At 37.0% G+C, this 19,075-nt stretch overlaps 4 protein-coding genes and 1 long non-coding RNA gene across 7 annotated transcripts; 2 read left to right on the top strand and 3 right to left on the bottom strand.

The window, feature by feature from the left end:
- Window positions 1–29: 29 nt before the first annotated feature.
- Window positions 30–1,947, bottom strand: LOC104769936 (putative UDP-arabinopyranose mutase 5). Its single transcript, XM_087504823.1, has 2 exons — window positions 1,808–1,947; window positions 30–1,367 (listed from the first exon to the last, which is right to left on the bottom strand). Exon 2 carries the CDS (start codon window positions 1,318–1,320, stop codon window positions 274–276), a length of 1,047 nt encoding a protein of 348 aa, XP_087360949.1. The 5' UTR covers window positions 1,321–1,367; window positions 1,808–1,947; the 3' UTR covers window positions 30–273.
- A 391-nt stretch (window positions 1,948–2,338) lies between these two features.
- LOC104769933 (uncharacterized) lies at window positions 2,339–4,800 on the bottom strand. The gene is made up of 2 exons (XM_087504822.1): window positions 4,544–4,800; window positions 2,339–4,362 (listed from the first exon to the last, which is right to left on the bottom strand). Exon 2 carries the CDS (start codon window positions 4,273–4,275, stop codon window positions 2,482–2,484), a length of 1,794 nt encoding a protein of 597 aa, XP_087360948.1. The 5' UTR covers window positions 4,276–4,362; window positions 4,544–4,800; the 3' UTR covers window positions 2,339–2,481.
- A 567-nt stretch (window positions 4,801–5,367) lies between these two features.
- On the top strand, window positions 5,368–5,763 carry LOC104772294 (uncharacterized). Its single transcript, XM_010496924.1, has one exon. It carries the CDS (start codon window positions 5,368–5,370, stop codon window positions 5,761–5,763), a length of 396 nt encoding a protein of 131 aa, XP_010495226.1.
- Window positions 5,764–6,684: 921 nt separating this feature from the next.
- Window positions 6,685–9,655, top strand: LOC104769932 (receptor-like kinase LIP1). Its single transcript, XM_010494257.2, has 5 exons — window positions 6,685–7,150; window positions 7,267–7,433; window positions 7,575–7,764; window positions 7,848–8,242; window positions 8,334–9,655. The coding sequence occupies exons 1-5, from the start codon at window positions 7,033–7,035 to the stop codon at window positions 9,432–9,434; spliced, it is 1,971 nt and encodes a 656-aa protein (XP_010492559.2). The 5' UTR covers window positions 6,685–7,032; the 3' UTR covers window positions 9,435–9,655.
- A 4,045-nt stretch (window positions 9,656–13,700) lies between these two features.
- Window positions 13,701–16,860, bottom strand: LOC104769931 (uncharacterized). 3 transcript variants are annotated; one of them, XR_764463.2, is made up of 3 exons: window positions 16,661–16,790; window positions 16,129–16,205; window positions 13,701–13,977 (listed from the first exon to the last, which is right to left on the bottom strand). It is a non-coding gene; the product is annotated as an uncharacterized LOC104769931 (long non-coding RNA). The 3 variants fall into 3 exon arrangements; XR_764461.2 differs by lacking the exon at window positions 13,701–13,977 and adding an exon at window positions 14,559–14,858 and having other exon boundaries at window positions 16,661–16,813; XR_764460.2 differs by lacking the exon at window positions 13,701–13,977 and having other exon boundaries at window positions 15,977–16,205; window positions 16,661–16,860.
- Window positions 16,861–19,075: the final 2,215 nt, after the last annotated feature.

The raw sequence follows: 19,075 nt of genomic DNA, 5'->3' as shown, positions 1-19,075 counted from the left end.
GATGCTAGAGAATCGTGTAAGAAGCTGAATAAAAGCGAAGCAATATATATTGTCATCAATTTGAGAACCAGATGGGTTTCATCAGTCAAGGTTTACATTTATTGAAAGACTCAAAAACATGCTTATAATTAGATAAAAACAAAGAACTAAACATGATGATACTTGAAAAGTAAACGACTTCGGTAAAATCTCTGAGACATGCTTAGAAGTGATAAAGGAACCTAGGGTGATAAAGGAATCTAACCTCAAGAGATAGATTCATCAGTTTTAACTTTAACCGCTAGAATTAACAGAATTCCAGAGCTGGACCCACTTAACCATAGCATCAGCTGCTTGCGTGAAGGCAGGATCATCTGAACCTAACTGCTCTCTCACCGCCTTAGCAAGCTCAATCACACAATCTTCAACTTTGAGTGCAGTCTCAGGCAATTTCAGTGACTCGAAAAAGGGAACACTTTTCTCCATCAGCTTCATTCCTTCCCATTTCTTCCTCAAACTCTCCACCGCATCACCTCTCTCGTTTCTCCAAACATAAGGCAGTCCAGTTTTCACACCATAACCCAAATGATCGGAGATATGTTTCAGACACATCCCACACCAAACATCTTCAAGAGTTTCCCATCTCACTTTCCCTTCTCCAGCGATTCTGAGTGCAGGCACCAAAGCTGGACCTACCAACTCGCGGTTAAAAGCGATATTGATTCCACTTATGGGTAGCATAGCCTTAGCAGGGACAGTCATAACCGCATCAACATATGCAGTGTTCCTTTGCTCTGTCTTGAGAGCTTGTGTTGGAGCATCAAGATCAGCTAGATTAAGCCAAAGTCCACAAGATGCAGCACAAGGGACACCACTTCTGAGGCTGAAAGGGTATCCACGAACAAAATCCGCTCCTTCACAGTAAGGATCGTAAAGGGTATTGAAGAAGAGAGGCGTTGCAGGGTTTTCGAGGTTAATCACGTGCTGAGTCACAGCATCCACAAGGAACCCCTTGGGATCTTTAGCCGGGACACAATCATCATCAATTGAGACAATGTACTTCTTTTTAGATACGAGATAACCAAAATATCTGCAAGAATAACCAGAGAACATGGTGGCATTGGATGCGCCCACAACTTTTTCCATGTCAGTCTTGGAGTAGACATCTACATCAAAGCCTTCTGGTATGTTGAGTTCTTCCTTAAGCTCAGGATCTTTGACAACAATCAGATGGAAACCAGAGAAAAAGGACTTCCAGCTGGTCAGAAACTGAGTTAGGTCAGCGTTAAGAGCCCCAATGACAATGTCGACTTCATTCTTGTTGATCTCAGCTAAAGACATCTTTGATTTTCAACAATCTTCTAAACAGTAAAGTTCAAAGCTTTCTTCTGCAAGATAACATCAAAACTTGAACTTGGTCAGAAAATCCCCAAACAGCATCAATGTGAACCAATCAAGGGTAAAAAGATAATTTTTAGATCACATCACTCATCAATGCATATTAGAGAGATAAATTCTAATCCAAACACACCATAGCATCAAACCTAATCAAATCAAAGATCTACTTCTCAGTCAACTCATGGACCGCATTAAAAGTATTGTAAAAATTGAAATCAACAAGTGGAACATTACAATCCAAAACCGATTAATCTACGACGATCCTGTTATCAAGAAAAATCACATTTTTACAGAACAAAAACGAGAATCGAATGATACCCAGAAAGAATAGACGAAGTAGCAGATCAAACAAAGATATACCCAGAAATTATAGCTAATCTACGACACGAAAAACCTTGTTTGCGTTAGCGAGAGAGAGAGAGAGATTGACCTGATTCAAAGGTTGGGAGAGAATGCAGCAGATCCAAGGTTCTTTTTTTTTTGGTTCAGAGGGGGATAAACACAAATCGTGTGGGAATGAATTAGATTTTTATCACTTTACTGTAGAATTGGTCCAAAAACGTCTCGCGCATTTGCTGCTACGTCCCGCAATTTTCTCTTTGATCGATCGTGCGTTAAAGTGCCCAAACACTTCTTCGATTCTAATCAAACCACAACCAATTCAAACCGAAACTAACCAATCCGGTTTGATTTAGGCTAAGGTTTTATTTGGTTTGAATCAGAGCATATCACTTTGATTCGTTTCAACACAGAACCGAGCCAAACCATTTGGTCTAATTTGATCAAGAAAATTTACCGGTTTTGAGAACCGAAAGTGAAGTGAATCAACGAATCCACCAGCCAAATTCCAAACCGAACGAAGTTTTGGTGGTTGTAATTTGACAATTTAGAAACTGAATCAAGAAACCTAAACCAAAATAGAAACTGAATCAAGAACCAGATCAATTTACTCAAAACCCGGTTAAGTTAAGCCAGCGACTATTTTTTTTTCCATTTGAAGACAAGTCTCTACAAAAAAGACAGTGCAATTTTAAACATTACAAGTTACATCAAAACAAGAAAGGTAACAGAAAAACACAAAGGTACTGAAAGAACCATCTATCATCAAATTGGCTGTGTGCATTTCTTCTGAGAATGTCCAAGCAAATGGCACCTTCCACATTGCACAATCCTCTTCGGTCTCTTTAGATTCTCAACTCTAACCACTTTCTTCTTTGGTCTACCTGGTGGTCTCCTCGTTTTCGGCGGCCGTATCCTCAAGATCCCTCCTCCTTGAAGCTCTTCTCCTTCATTCTTCCACAAGCTTCTATCCGGAATCTCCCCAATCATCTGCGAATACATCTGCTGATAGCTCGACACTGTGAAACACGGTTCTGCAAACAGATGCACGTTCCGACCGCACGAGATCAGTGCTGCAGCTGCATGAGCACACGGCAGTCCGTAAAGCTGCCAGCGACGGCACGAGCAAACTCGTGTCCGTATATCCACTATGTTGGTTCTCTCCGTCGACACAATCTCAAACTCGACCTCGTTTGCTCGTAAAACTTGGTAACACCGTGCGTCCGCAACAGCTTCCGTTATATGTCTCTCTGCGGATGGCACAAGTATTGAGTTCCATCTCATGCTCAACTCACGACGGTGATCGAACCAAGCTGATATCTGATGCCGGATATGTTCCATCATCTGTATGATTGGTAGTTCATGGCATTCGAGAGCCCAGTTGTATAAAACCTCAGTGATCCCTAAACCAAAATGTCCATACCTCACGCCTTGAAAATACGCTACAGCCCAAAGATGCGGAGGGAAGAGATCAAACCACGCAACCACATCTTGCGATATCTCAACCATTTCGTTTATCTTCGACTCGAACTCTGCTGCTGTGAGCGCGTAAACCGCATTCCAGAAGATATTAACAAGCTTCGTGTTCTTAAACGTATCCCTGAAGTTTTCACTAACATAACGAAGACAAAACCCATGGGAAGCAGTTGGGAAATGAGTTTCCACAGCTTCTACAATTCCACTCTGTCTCTCCGAGAGTATCGTGAGCCTTGGCATGCTATCAGTACTCATCCCGAGAAGCTTCCTCAGCTCCGAGAGAAACCACGACCAGTTTTCATCACTTTCATTGTCAACAATGGCGATAGCCAACGGGAACAAACCTTCATCCGCATCAACAGCAGCAGCACAGAGGATCACACCCAAGTACTTCCCTTTAAGATGTGCTCTATCCAATTCAAGAAGAGGCCTACAAGCACTGAAAAAACCAGAGATACAAGCTCGATACGCAATAAACAACCGCTGGAAACAATTCTCTGGTCCGGAAGCAGAAACAGAAGCAAAACTCCCAGGATTGACTAGTTTAATCTGCTCACAATACGCAGGGAGAAACCGATACCCTTCCTCATAAGTCCCATGAAGTGCAGCCATACTCCGCTCTTTCCCACGCCAAGCCTGCATATAAGAAACCGCAACCCCATGCTCATCACGTATATCCTGCAATATCTCCTTGGGTTTATACTGAGGATTATCTCTGATACGTGCCTCTACAGATCTAGCAACCCAACCAACCGATGCTTGCTGATGATGAAGGTCACGAACACCTTCACAAGTATGCTCACTATTAAGCGTCCTAACAGAAAAAGTCTGAACACCAGGACATTTAGCGGCATGGATACGCCATGGACAACCTTCTTTAGAGCATTTGGCTATAAACCGACTACGGTCGGATTTGACAATACGGAGATCAAAATGGAGAGCAATAGCCAAATCTTTCAAACTTCTTCTGCAAGTTTCCACATCGGGAAACTCTTTACCTACTGCTAAAACATGTTCAGATGCTAAAATACTATCATCGGAATCTAAAGTAATCAAAGCTCCATCAGCCATTAGGCATTGCATCTGGAAAAAAAAAAGGGTTTCTTTCGTCTTCTTGATCTCAATGCAAAACACTTATCATAACCTCACAATGACACAACAGCTTGAAACCTACTAGGAGAGAGAGAAAAGGTAAAATCTCAGAATCGGAACACACACAAACAAAACCCTAAATCCAAGATCATAAAGCTCAATAACCCAAAAAAATAAAAAACAAAAATCTTTATGAAATTAAAAGAGACCCATTTCGAAATCAATAGCATTTCAGATTAAAGAGAAATTAACACACCACCTTTTCTAGAAATTGGAAAATTTATGGGGATCTTCGCTTCGGTCTCGGTGGCGACAGAGATCAGAAAACGACTGAATCAGATTCGTTTCGGACTCGGTAACAAAAAAAAAAAAAAAAAAAAGGATAACTCGGCGTTAAGGGTTATCGTCAGCGACGGGGAGAAATTGCAGACGGCGACACACACACAACAAAAAGAAATGAAAGACGGAAATGGATGGGAAAGTGGAAAGGTTAACTAAAGATTATGCCACGTGTTCATTTTCAGATGGTTCATATCTAACATTAATTTTATTTCTATCCTATAGTTTTTTTTTTTTAACATCTGTAGTTTTGGTATCATGTCTAAAATATAACAAATTTTTACTTAGAAATTAAAAACATTGAAGAGGAAAAAAAAATCATTCAAATCTATTCTCTAGTTTTTGTTTTATCATTTTAGAAACAATATATGTAGTATATATTGCATCATTATAATATTTCTCATTCATTTTATAGATACGTTTTTTAAGCCAAAATTTAGCAATATAACTTTTTTTCTTTCTTAAATTCAACATTTTAGTTAACTCCTTTTAATGTTTCGTTTGGGCGGTGGGCATTTTGGTTTAAGTTTGGCTGCTAAATGCATTAGGCTTGTTGATTATAAGTTCTTGAGATAAATAAGAGTTGGAGTTGCACTTGCATATACCATGCCATGCGTCGTCTAATTGCTGGTGAATACGTGCAAAACGTATTAAAGCTCTCTTTATTACGGTAAGCATGTTAAGCTTAAACTTTGTTTATAAGTGACAAGTCATTTTCACTTTCCATGATCGTTTTACCAATAGATGGGAAACCAGAATTCGAAAGGCTCTTCTTCCACAACCAACCCGAAAGAGGAGATTGCCGTTGCACCTCGGCCTCAGCAGCAGCAGCCGCACTCACCGCTATTGATCCTGAAACCGCAACCGCAGCAGCCACTACCACCAGCTTCATCTGAGATGCCTCTTCTCCATCCATGTTACAAAAGAGAAGACTATGAGAACATGAGCGAAGAGAAAATAGATATGCTTCTAGCGACTTACGGAATCATGACAGTGCCTGGCGATTTGGCTGACAAAAGACATTTGGCTTTCAAGACCTTCTGTTGGAAACATAATAACAACAAAATGTCAGATTACGTAAAGCCTAACCAGAAATATACCGACGATTGGATGGTCGTCAACAGTCACCCCAAATCCTAAACACCCACTTGTATATTATTATAATGAAACTAATTTACGTATTTGTGATTGGACCATCAACACGAAAATAATATAAATCAACGTATTTGGGTTTGGTTTATTTCATTTTGGTAAAATTCTAACCGAACTCAACCAAAATTGGTTTGGTTTGGTTTGTGTTTGGGTCGGTTATATTTGGTTCGGTTTGGTTTTAGTTTGATTTTGTTTTAGTTTGGTTTGTTTTTAATTTAGTTTAAAATCAATTGATATAACAAAATAAAATTTATTGTGGTTTGATAATAGGTAAACTAAACAACAAGTTGTAAGTGAATTAATCAAATAAATTAAAAAGCTAAAAAATTTAACCATATTAAAATAATATACCTAATATAAAATATAATTAAATCTATATTTATATTTAGTTAATTTTATTAGAAAAGTGAAAATAATGTAAAATAGAAATCAAATGCAAGTGGTAATAGGTAAAATCACATATTTACAATTTTAAAAATTATTGATTAATTAATTTAATAAGCATATTGGGTTAAAACCAAACCGAACCGTTTGGGTTAAGAAGAAACATAACCGAAAGGTTGGAATGTATGATTGAATTTGATTTGGGTTGGTTTGAGTTTAGTTGGTTCAGTTTGGTTTGGTTAGGTTCGGTTTAAATGCCCACCCCTAGCTAAAATTATCAATGAATCATTTGATAAAATTCATTTGGTGATGCTATGATTGATATACAAAAAAAGAAACATTTGGACAAAAATTTCAAATTATAGATTCCAATCCTCTTTTTGTTAGCTGTCTTGTGTTTCTGAGAGTTGTTGTACAATGCATTTGAAAGATAATAATTTTTGTATAACTAACTAAGTCTAAAACTAGATTTAAAAATAGATTAGAGAATAGAGATAATGGTAATAAGAATGGCTCTCCATACTTTTGGGGGGAGTAGAACAAAGTAGCAAAAACGAAAAATAGAATTCGTAAAAGAGAACAAAGAAAAAAGAAACAAAACTTTTTTCCATTCTTCTCGGATGTATCATCGGAGAAGTTCATTGTTCTTCATGTATTCTGATTGGTTTCAATTTGATTTCCTTTTTTTTCTTCTTTTCTCTCTCTCTCTCTTCTTACGCTTCATTCCTCTGTTTTGTTTTCTTTACAATCCCCCCCAAAGATTTATGCCCTTTAACGTGGGTCCTTCACAAGATTGAAGGACCCCGCCATTGTTAAAATCATCTTCGATCTTTTCATTTTTAGATTTTTTTAGATTTTTGAAATTTTTTTTGAATGATAAGGATGAATTGTTTTCCGTGTTTCACTTCACAAAAGAGCAGAAACGCTCCTTGTACCAACAACAACAACAACCAGACTAACGAACACGATGAACCCGAATTCAGACCACCTGGTATTTATCAAATTTAAATAAAAAAAGATATTAGCTTTCTTGTTCTGGAAGTAAAGAATTTGAAAACCCGTTTTGCTAAAAAAAAAAAACAAAAAAATTGTGGTTTTTGGTTTCAGTGGCGACGACGAAACGAGTTGAAGAACGAGAAACAGAGCAATTACCGGTGAAAACATTCAATTTCCGGGAGTTAGCGACGGCGACCAAGAATTTCCGGCAAGAATGTCTTCTAGGAGAAGGTGGGTTCGGTAGGGTTTACAAAGGAACCCTTCAATCTACTGGCCAGGTTCGTTACATCTCTCAAAGTTATGAGCTTTTGAATACCTTTTTCAATGAATCATTTAGGACCAGAGGATTAGTACATTTTGTTGCATGTTCTCTGTCTGTAATTTTCCTTGAAGTGATCGTATTTGCTTTGTGAGTGTAGTTGGTAGCTGTGAAGCAGTTGGACAAGCATGGAATACATGGTAACAAAGAGTTTCAAGCTGAAGTCTTGTCATTAGCTAAACTCGAACACCCCAATCTTGTTAAGCTTATAGGATACTGTGCTGATGGCGATCAACGGCTTTTAGTCTTTGAATATGTCTCTGGAGGTTCCCTTCAAGATCATCTTTACGGTAATACTAACATCTACCTTTGTAAACGTGTCTAAAGGAGAGGTTTTGTTTTTGAGGCTAATAATAATGGATTTGATATGCAGAACAAAAGCCAGGCGAGAAGCCAATGGATTGGATAACGAGGATGAAGATTGCGTTTGGTGCAGCACAAGGATTGGATTACTTGCACGATAAAGTGAACCCACCAGTGATATACCGAGATTTGAAAGCCTCTAATATCTTGTTAGATGCTGAGTTTTACCCTAAGCTTTGTGACTTTGGTATGCATAACCTAGAGCCCGGGACTGGTGACAGCTTGTTTCTTTCTTCCCGGGTTATGGACACTTATGGTTATTCTGCTCCTGAGTACACTAGAGGGGAAGATCTCACTGTCAAATCAGACGTTTATAGCTTTGGAGTTGTGTTGCTTGAACTCATCACCGGTAGAAGAGCTATTGACACCACTAAGCCTAATGATGAACAAAATCTAGTTGCTTGGGTAACACTCATTAAACCCCACATTTATTTCTTCTCTTTTGAATAACCAAATTGGGATCTTTTTTGATGATACATTTTGGCTTTTGTTGCAGGCACAACCGATATTTAGAGATCCTAAAAGATACCCGGATATGGCTGATCCTCTCTTGAAAAAGAATTTTTCAGAGAGAGGGTTAAATCAAGCAGTGGCAATAACATCAATGTGTCTACAAGAGGAACCAACAGCTCGTCCTTTGATAAGCGATGTAACTGTTGCTCTTAGCTTCCTTTCAATGTCTACAGAAGATGGTATTCCAACCACAATTCCAATGTCATCCTTCAGGGACAAAAGTATGTCCATTGCTTTAAGTAGACACGGTTCTTGTTCTGTAACTCCTTTTTCTCTTCCTCAAAAAGAGGAAGACGACAACTCCAGCTCTTCATCAGAATCAGAAGATGAAGAAGAAGAAAAAGTAAAAGTAAAAGAAAAAGAATCAATAAGAAGTAAGACAAAACAAAAGGAGAAAGAAACCGCGACACATTCAGATGATTCAAACTCTGAAAAGGGTCAAGAAGAGGAACATTCTCAGTTAGAGAAACCTAGAGACTCTAGCAGTTCCTCCTCTGACTCTGAAAGTGATCAGAGAAGATCTATTGATGAAACAAACACAACTGCACAGAGCTTGAAGATAAATTATAGTTATAGCTCTGAAGAAGAAGATAACGAGAGGCCAAGCAGTAAAAGCAGCTCTAAATCAAACGAAGAAAGCACGTTTTCGTGGCATGACAGTGATAAAGATCATGCTGATTCGTCTAGGAACACAAGCATGCGAATCAATAGCCTTGCTCACGATGATACGTCGAGGAACACAAGCATGCGAATCAATAGTCTTGCTCATAATGATTCGTCGAGGAACACAAGCATGCGAATCAATAGCCTTGCTCACGTTGATTCGTCGAGGAACACAAGCATGCGAATCAATAGTCTTGCTCATAATGATTCGTCGAAGAACACAAGCATGCGAATGAATAGCCTTGCTCATGATGATGACGATGAGGAAGAAGAGGAAGAGAATCAAGAAACTCGGCTTGAGCACATTCATAGCTCAAAATCTGAAGACCAAAGTGTTTATTCAGATGAGGAAAGTGGTGGATCGTCTTTGCATCAGATCGAAGCAGAGGAAGAGGAACACAATTCTTCTGACCATGAATAAATCTTTTCAAAGAGTTTTTTTCTCAGAAGTTGATGATCAAGAAAGCCATCTTTGAACACATTTGCAACAAGAAAACCAACTTTTCGTTTTGAAACAACACAATTGTCATATAAATCTAATATACATATGTCCACAATATCTTTTGTGAAATATGAAACATAAACACAAAATTATGTATATACCTTTAATACTATATATATTAGGAAGAAAATGTTTACAAATCTAACCATATTACATTTTCGTTAAGCTTCGTTAAGTTAATCAGCTAAGAAATATTACAAGTTTACAAATAATATAGAGTCGTAAATTTATATATTTGTCTCTTAAATCTCGACCTGATAGATATGTTATATATGTCGTAAATGAAATGTGAATGAATGTATGAACATTTGAAGTACATTACTATATTTGCTTATTGTTATGGTCTTAGGAAAACAAAATCGTGAACCACTTGAGGATGTCAATTATTGTGATGACTAGTTGCACGCTTGTAGTTGTAGACTTTGTTTTGTCTCCCTCTCTTTAATATATGTATTTTCTCAAAACTCAATATTTGACTGATTATACAAACTACACCGATTGTTAAATATTGGATTATGTTACAGAAGAAAAGAATCCAAACCTTAGACTTTCATAACAAGAAACTCATCTAAGAGTTCTCTCAAGCTGTTTTCAATTAGATTTTGCATTTTGGGTTTTTAGTTTTTTTTTTTGGGTTAATATTTACATGGGCATGTGCTTAGAATTACAAGAATTTTTTTTCCATATAATTTACAACTACAGTATATCTGCGTATATGTAGTTTTTCATGATAAATAGGTAATTACTGACGGTATCAAATTGTTTAATTAGGAGAAGGCCTTGGTATTCATATCCATTGATGATTATACTTTGCAAAATAATAATAATAACAATCATATATCTGAAAAGAGGTAAACTCTCTCCATAAAATGGACACATCAGCAAAGGAGAATGTGCCACCTGTAAACAAAAAATATCCTAATCTTTTGGGCTTCTCTTACGTTTCAGAAGATAGTGTAACTACTCTAATAATAAAAATCACAATTGAAGAAAATCATTATTGTAATACCAGGATATATTGATGTTTTCTCCGTTACCTACACCTCTGGAAGAAGATGGTCAGACTCTCAGAATTCACTCATTTGTCTCTCTTCAGTTTCATCTTCTCTATCTTCTGTAATCTGCATCTAGACTAATTAATATGTTTGTTTCATGAAGACTCCTAGGGCAAACAGAAGCCACTCTCCGCCAAAGTCTTTGGCGGCCGCGCAATATGACATTGAAACCTAGATAAAGATCACTAAGATATTGTACGCATTGATGATTCAGACTCATGCGATATCCAAACAAGAAGCCGCAGGGAATGATTACAGTGGGATCGATGAAGGATGTATTTTATTAGAAGATGAGGAGAGGAAAAACTAAAACTCATATATATGAAAAGAGGTCAACTCTCTCCATAAAATGGACACATCAGCAAAGGAGAATGTGCCACCTGTAAGCAAAAAATATCCTAATTTTTTGGGCTTCTCTTACGTTTTAGAAGATAGTGTAACTGCTCTAATAATAAAAATCAGAATTGAAGAAGATCATTATTGTAATACCAGGATATATTGATGTTTTCTCTATTACCTACACCTCTGGAAGAAGATGGTCAGACTCTCAGAATTCACTCAGTTGTCTCTCTTCAGTTTCATCTTCTCTATCTTCTGCAATCTGCATCTAGACTAATTAATATGTTTGTTTCATGAAGACTCCTAGGGCAAACAGAAGCCACTCTCCGCCAAAGTCTTTGGCGGCCGCGCAATATGACATTGAAACCTAGATAAAAATCACTAAGGTATTGTACGCATTGATGATTCAGACTCATGGGATATCCAAACAAGAAGCTGCAGGGAATGATTACAGTGGGATCGATGAAGGATGTATTTTATTAGAAGATGAGGAGAGGAAAAACTAAAACTCATATATATGAAAAGAGGTCAACTCTCTCCATAAAATGGACACATCAGCAAAGGAGAATGTGCCACCTGTAAGCAAAAAATATCCTAATCTTTTGGGCTTCTCTTACGTTTTAGAAGATAGTGTAACTGCTCTAATAATAAAATCAGAATTGAAGAAGATCATTATTGTAATACCAGGATATATTGATGTTTTCTCTGTTACCTACACCTCTGGAAGAAGATGGTCAGACTCTCAGAATTCACTCAGTTGTCTCTCTTCAGTTTCATCTTCTCTATCTTCTGCAATCTGCATCTAGACTAATTAATATGTTTGTTTCATGAAGACTCCTAGGGCAAACAGAAGCCACTCTCCGCCAAAGTCTTTGGCGGCCGCGCAATATGACATTGAAACCTAGATAAAGATCACTAAGGTATTGTACGCATTGATGATTCAGACTCATGGGATATCCAAACAAGAAGCCGCAGGGAATGATTACAGTGGGATCGATGAAGGATGTATTTTATTAGAAGATGAGGAGAGGAAAAACTAAAACTCATATATATGAAAAGAGGTCAACTCTCTCCATAAAATAGACACATCAGCAAAGGAGAATGTGCCACCTGTAAGCAAAAAATATCCTAATCTTTTGGGCTTCTCTTACGTTTTAGAAGATAGTGTAACTGCTCTAATAATAAAAATCAGAATTGAAGAAGATCATTATTGTAATACCAGGATATATTGATGTTTTCTCCGTTACCTACACCTCTGGAAGAAGATGGTCAGACTCTCAGAATTCACTCATTTGTCTCTCTTCAGTTTCATCTTCTCTATCTTCTGCAATCTGCATCTAGACTAATTAATATGTTTGTTTCATGAAGACTCCTAGGGCAAACAGAAGCCACTCTCCGCCAAAGTCTTTGGCGGCCACGCAATATGACATTGAAACCTAGATAAAGATCACTAAGGTATTGTACGCATTGATGATTCAGACTCATGGGATATCCAAACAAGAAGCCGCAGGGAATGATTACAGTGGGATCGATGAAGGATGTATTTTATTAGAAGATGAGGAGAGGAAAAACTAAAACTCATATATATGAAAAGAGGTCAACTCTCTTCATAAAATGGACACATCAGCAAAGGAGAATGTGCTACCTGTAAGCAAAAAATATCCTAATCTTTTGGGCTTCTCTTACGTTTTAGAAGATAGTGTAACTGCTCTAATAATAAAAATCAGAATTGAAGAAGATCATTATTGTAATACCAGGATATATTGATGTTTTTTCCGTTACCTACACGTCTGGAAGAAGATGGTCAGACTCTCAGAATTCACTCAGTTGTCTCTCTTCAGTTTCATCTTCTCTATCTTCTGCAATCTGCATCTAGACTAATTAATATGTTTGTTTCATGAAGACTCCTAGGGCAAACAGAAGCCACTCTCCGCCAAAGTCTTTGGCGGCCGCGCAATATGACATTGAAACCTAGATAAAGATCACTAAGGTATTGTACGCATTGATGATTCAGACTCATGGGATATCCAAACAAGAAGCCGTAGGGAATGATTACAGTGGGATCGATGAAGGATGTATTTTATTAGAAGGTGAGGAGAGGAAAAACTAAAACTGCTAAGAAGTTGACGAAGCTGATGAGTTGAGTCGACGGTTCTTCTAGAAACGCTTTATCTTTGAGACATAGGAAAACTGAGCAAGGCTGGCTAAGAGACTGTTCAAGGATACCCTCACTACAGAAAGATCTTTGCTCTTATATGTTCTCAATGTCTCTTTTTTAATGTTCTTATAGGCAATATTCATTAACGAAACTAAGATTTAACCGGGTGTAGAGTAGGAATGTTGTTTTTATTTTTGTTTCGTAGGTGGAAGAGTCAGCTTATTCCTGCAGGGTCTTAATTAAGATGGTAGCACAATGATTGTGAAACTCATTATCCATGGAGATGTAAAAGCCTTTGATCTGCCAAATGCATATTGTCAAGATAAAATCCTCAGAGATGGTTCTCAATTATGTAGAACCGATTTGTAATTTTTAAGGTTTTATAAACAAGCTTGGCTTGCAACTCGTGTCTTTGAGAAAGGTCTACAAGCTTGGCTTGCAACTCGTGTCTAACGACTCAACCTCTAAACTTTGTCTCGTCCTAAAGTTTTTTTTTCCACCATTAAAAAGTCCAAAAGTTTTATCAGCATTTAAAAGCAATACTCTGTTATTAGCTCTGCCAAAAGAAATGTAAAAGGTCATTTTTCCTTTTGAATACAGTCTCACATTTTATTCAGAACAAAAAAAAAATGATTTTGGATTCAATAAAATCATCTTTCATTTAACGGGTAAAATATTAAAGACTTTTTAACTTTATCTTTGTTATGGCAGTTTGAAAAACTTACTGAAAATGTTTTTTCACTGGTAAGGTTTTATATCCAAGGCATCAAACGAAAGAAACCAAACAAAAATAGTATGTACACATCCTAACAGTTTAGAATTTATTGTAGGTTTACGGGCGAATAATTCCCAAGGGGATTTCTTGACATTGTTGTGGATGGCTGTTCAATACAAATCATGAGCACAACTACTGCAAAATGCATTCAAAACTAAATTAGTTAGGGTAAATAAATATCCAGTAAATATTCTACGTACAATATCCCAAAGAGTAAATTTTATCTTATGCGATGCTTCATCATATATATGCTAAAAGTTTTCTTTTTGAGTTTGTAGTGTTTTCAGCACTATGTCAATCGTGTTCGGTACTTGGGTTAAAGGCAAACCCACTAACAAGCAGTAGCAGTCTCTAAATAACAAAATACACTGATGGATGTTGCAGCAATCCTAAATAACAAAATGTTGTTGAGATCCTCTTCCCATTGAAAATAAACTAGATTCTACTTAGGATCAAAGAGTAGATGGAGTTCTCAGAAAAGAAGATGAATCTATTATTTCAAGGTTTTTTTCTTATCTATCTAAAATATTGAAAAATAGAAGTACAAGAAGAAAACTTAAACAATGCTAATAATAAAATATAAAAGCGCTTGCACGGTTGTAGTTCTAAATTCTTACATGATGCTAAATGTAAAGGTTTATAATAACTCAAGCGAATTGTGCATTTGAGCATAGGTTGAAGTCACCTCTATATACTATCATACTATAAAATACGAATAGAAAAAACCCGCAGCGTAGCGCGGGTGCTCATTTAGTAATAATAATAGATTGCTTCGATTCCAAGCGCATGTAACAACTAATGTACATTTTAATCATTTAAGCCATCATTATACAAAAAGCAACGCCCGTTTTAAGCTCATTGTTTCCTCTTTCTCGATACGCTTCACACCTTCCACTGTTTTAGATGAGGTTGACGAGCGCATCAGTTTTTTTTTTGGTTTAGGACTCACGAGCAGTTGATGTCCCTTGCAAACACCAATACAGAACTCCCAGGTTTGTCCTCTTTTTTCACTCCTTCTGTATTTCATTCTTTCAATATTTAGTCCATCTCTCTAAAGTTTAAATTCATAAACTGTCTCCGATAAGTTGTCTTTTTTTGGTAAAAAATTCATGTCAATTTTCGTAAAACTTATCCAAACATCATTTCTCTGCATCTATTTTGAACGCCGGCCGGTAGTTTCAAATGCAAGCCAATATTAGTTTAAAGTCGTTCGTCTTCTCCTTTTGTATTAGAAATAGTAGTTATTCTTATCAATTTAGATCTTTAAGCCTAATGATTTCCTGTTGACACCTGTTTTTGGCCGCTCATTAGATATCATGGGCCAAGTATGTTCCAGCAAAGCTTATCGAAATGGAATGACACAAACCTTGGAGAGGATGTTAGTCCACCTCTGCCTTGAAAGGTCTGTCCCTCACCAACTTTCATCCCTTTGATTCACTAATGAAATTGGCTTCTACAGTTTACCCCTCTAATTTCCTTCACCACATGTATTCTTATATTACAGTGGGGAGAAAGTACAATTAAGTGCATTTGACGACCATGCAACTTCACTCGAGAAGGTTTTCAGCGAGAAAGAGGGTGGGACTAATATATTGTTAGCTACTAATATAAATCCTAAGTTATTTGGAGGTGAATCACTTCATATTCTACATTATGTTTTCACAAAGCTATTTTCATTCATTAACTATTCTAATTTTTTGTCATCTAAACCTTGCATCACATCTAATTTAACGTTTCTCTCCAGGTGAAGTTACCTCAATGCCACTTATGCCGACGGAGACGTAAGCAAGCAACAACTCGACAATTTGGTGAAAGGTAATAAAAGGGTGTTTTCTAAATCCTCATTCATACTATGTCGTTTATGTGCCTACACCGTGCTTAACTACATGACCACTCAGGTTAAAAGGGAAAAGAAAAAGAAGGAACCAACTCAATTGCACCCTTCCATGGAAAATAGATGCGGACACTGCTACTACTTCAAACAAATGATCAAGTTTGTCTTTCTTCTTTTAGCTTAAGGACCAACAACAAGGTTTCTCAATGTTATCATGCTTTAACAATTTCTTATATTTACAATATTCAAGTTGTTTACCAGTTCTATTATGGATGGGTCCTAACTAAAAGTATTGAAAATAAATCAAAGATGGAAAAAATTATAACAAAACCCAAGCGTAGCATCACAAGAACATCGAAATATATTCCAGAATTTTCCCACAAAACAACTCGCACAGAGAAATGGAACAATTATAACCACCAGGAGAAAGATATTAGCAAAGTGGTCTTTACCTTTAAGAAATGACCCAACGGTTCTACGCTTTCACCATGAGCCAGAGTACACAATCTTCTTCTGGCCACAAGTATACCTTTAAGAAAATTAAATTGTTATGCACGAAGAAGAACTTCAAAGAAAAAAAACCTTAAGAAAAGCAGGAATACAAAAATACCGTTGCCACAAACAACACCAAACAGAAAGAAGGTAAGAGATCCAGACATTGTTAGTAAACCAAACAGATGCTCAAATTAAAGTTCTACATTTAGTTCACTTTAGAACATCAATGTCTGTAAATCAAATCAAGCCGATCAAAACAACCCCAAAACATTTAAATTAGATCAACAACATTACTGTTTGAAAATCAATACCAACGCAAAAAAAAAACCAAAAAAAATTAAAATAGAGACAACACAAATCACAATCAATCCAAACCAAAACACACATGGGCTTACGAATCTAAAATTACAGCAACGATAATTTATTAGAGAATGAAAGGAAGACAACACATTTAAATTTGTTAAAAATAGAACTCCACTTAAAACTTACCTTCAACGAAATAACCAGGGGAGAACCAATTAACCACTAGGTATACGAAGCGAAGACGAAATCACCCAAACAAGGGGAAAAAAGAAAAAAAAAAACTTCAGCATCAATGCAATGGATAATTGCAAACAGAGTAGGAACAACAAAAAAAAGCTTAAAAGCCTTCTCCTGTCCCGTAGATCGAAAGATTAATTATTTTCAAACACGTGTCATTTTCAAACAGGAGTAAAACAATCCCAACTCAATAGAAAATTCCACTATTGACCCAATATACCATAACAGTTTAAGGCCAAAGTGATAATTGGGCCCAATGGATGTCACACTAAATTAACACAATAAACACCCAAATATAAGTAATTTTAAAACTTAAAAGCAAATTACTCACTCAATAACAATGTTTTTTTTTTTTTTTGGGTAAGGGAGAGGGGACTAAAGCCCCCCTTTATTTATTCAACTAAAACTTTAAAAACAAATCCGACGAGGAGCTGCAACCCCCCGGACATCATCCAAAAGAATTGAATCAACACCACTCGGTACATTATCAAAAGAATGAAAACCTAACTGCAATGAAAAGTCAGCAAGACGATTAGCCTCCCTATACGTGTGAACAATCCAGACAATCCTGTCCTGTGAAATTAAGCCATGGCACAAATGTACCAGGAACGACAGTGGATGAGCCTCGCTGATCCCTGTCAAAAGAAAATCAACCACCATTTTAGAGTCCACTTCCAACTCCATCCGCTGGATCCTCTTTTCCCACGCAATCCACAAACCGTAATACACTCCCCACAGTTCTGCCAAAGTTGCCTAGCATATCCCAATATTCAAAGCAAACCCACAAATCCAACTACCATGTTCATCTCGCAAGACTCCCCCAGCCGTAGCCAGTCTCGGGTTTCCTCGTGATGCACCATCCGTGTTAAACTTCAACCAACCGTCCCGTGGAGCAACCCAAGCAACCATACGTTCCACTCTCTCAGTTACAATGCTGTGGTTTCGTGAGGATGAACTAATCGCAGCAACTTCTTTAGCTATATCCTTAAGGAACTGGACCCTATCCCGACACTTGCCATTTGTTCCAAAGATATTTCCACATCTCTATTTTCACCCCCACCAGACTGCTACCCCAAATAGCGTCGACCAAGGCAAGCCAAACACACAGTACTCCCCATGCAAGTTCGCATATAACCATTAAAGTAATGACGGTGTAAAAACCTTACATGATCCCTCACGGGCACCAACCTCCACCAGACTCCCTCCATCGCCGGACACTCCTTCAAAATATGAATAATATTCTCCTCTCCTCCTTTACACACCACACAAACTGCAGAATCACAAATATGGCGTCGATACCGTTCTGCATTAGTCATAACAGCCTGATTGCCAACTAACCACAAAAAATGTTCTGATTCTCTGTAGGACCACAACACTCCACACCCGTGACCAAAACGAGCCCATATTGACCCCCTGGTAAGCAGACCGAGTTAACATATTATAGGCTGATGTGACAGTAAACTTTCCATCAGCCGTCTCCCCCCACAAAATTCTATCCCGAGCCCCTGTGACACCATCTAGAACCACCAAACACAGTTTCAGGCACACATCCTCCGATACAAAGGGTACTATCCGATCCAAGCTCCATCCCCTGCCATGAGCCCACAAATCATTAACACACTCAATAACAATGTAACACAATCACTAAAGCATTCACAAACAATCGTCACAGATTTAATTATACCAAAAAAAAAATATACTATAACCACAAATAGAAAAATGAAATAAACAATCTAACTAAAGGATGACGGGAACTTTTAAAAATGGACCAAAAACAACTACAGCCACAAACATATACTATAGAATATAAACTTATGAAACTAAAAAAAAAAAAAAAAAAAACAAAACAAAATTTGTAAAAAATAACACAACATGATTTAATTTTTTTTGAAAAAAAATCTCACTAGAATTTACTTAATGCAAAGACGAGAAAACAAACTTTTAAAAATAACAAAAAAAATCCACAAAAACAAACCAAAGAAACAGAAAACCGAATAGGAAGAAAAATTAACATAGCAGATAAATAATACAGAAAAACAAAAACAAAACACACCCTAATCAAACTCCCGCGCTACATGCTAATCTAACTCGTATTTCAACGTACGAACACAAAGTACTATATAATAATGAGTTTAAGATTTATTCTATAAATATAGCAATTTAGATTTACTAAAATATAACACATGCAGCAATATAACACAGCAAAATAACAGCTTATTCTACTGAAATACTATTATTAAAAAGGAGAAAAGTTTAGCGTGTACACTATGAAAATCTTTTGCTGAAAAGATCCTGACAGAACAAGAAAGCAACATGTTTTTAATTAATCAGTTTCTACACAATACTAAGTGTAATTAGTAAATT

Source organism: Camelina sativa, chromosome 20, assembly GCF_030686135.1.
Source record: "Camelina sativa cultivar CO46 ecotype springtype chromosome 20, ASM3068613v1".
In the NCBI taxonomy this organism is placed as follows: Eukaryota; Viridiplantae; Streptophyta; class Magnoliopsida; order Brassicales; family Brassicaceae; genus Camelina; species Camelina sativa.
This window is presented reverse-complemented; position numbering and strand designations above follow the sequence as displayed.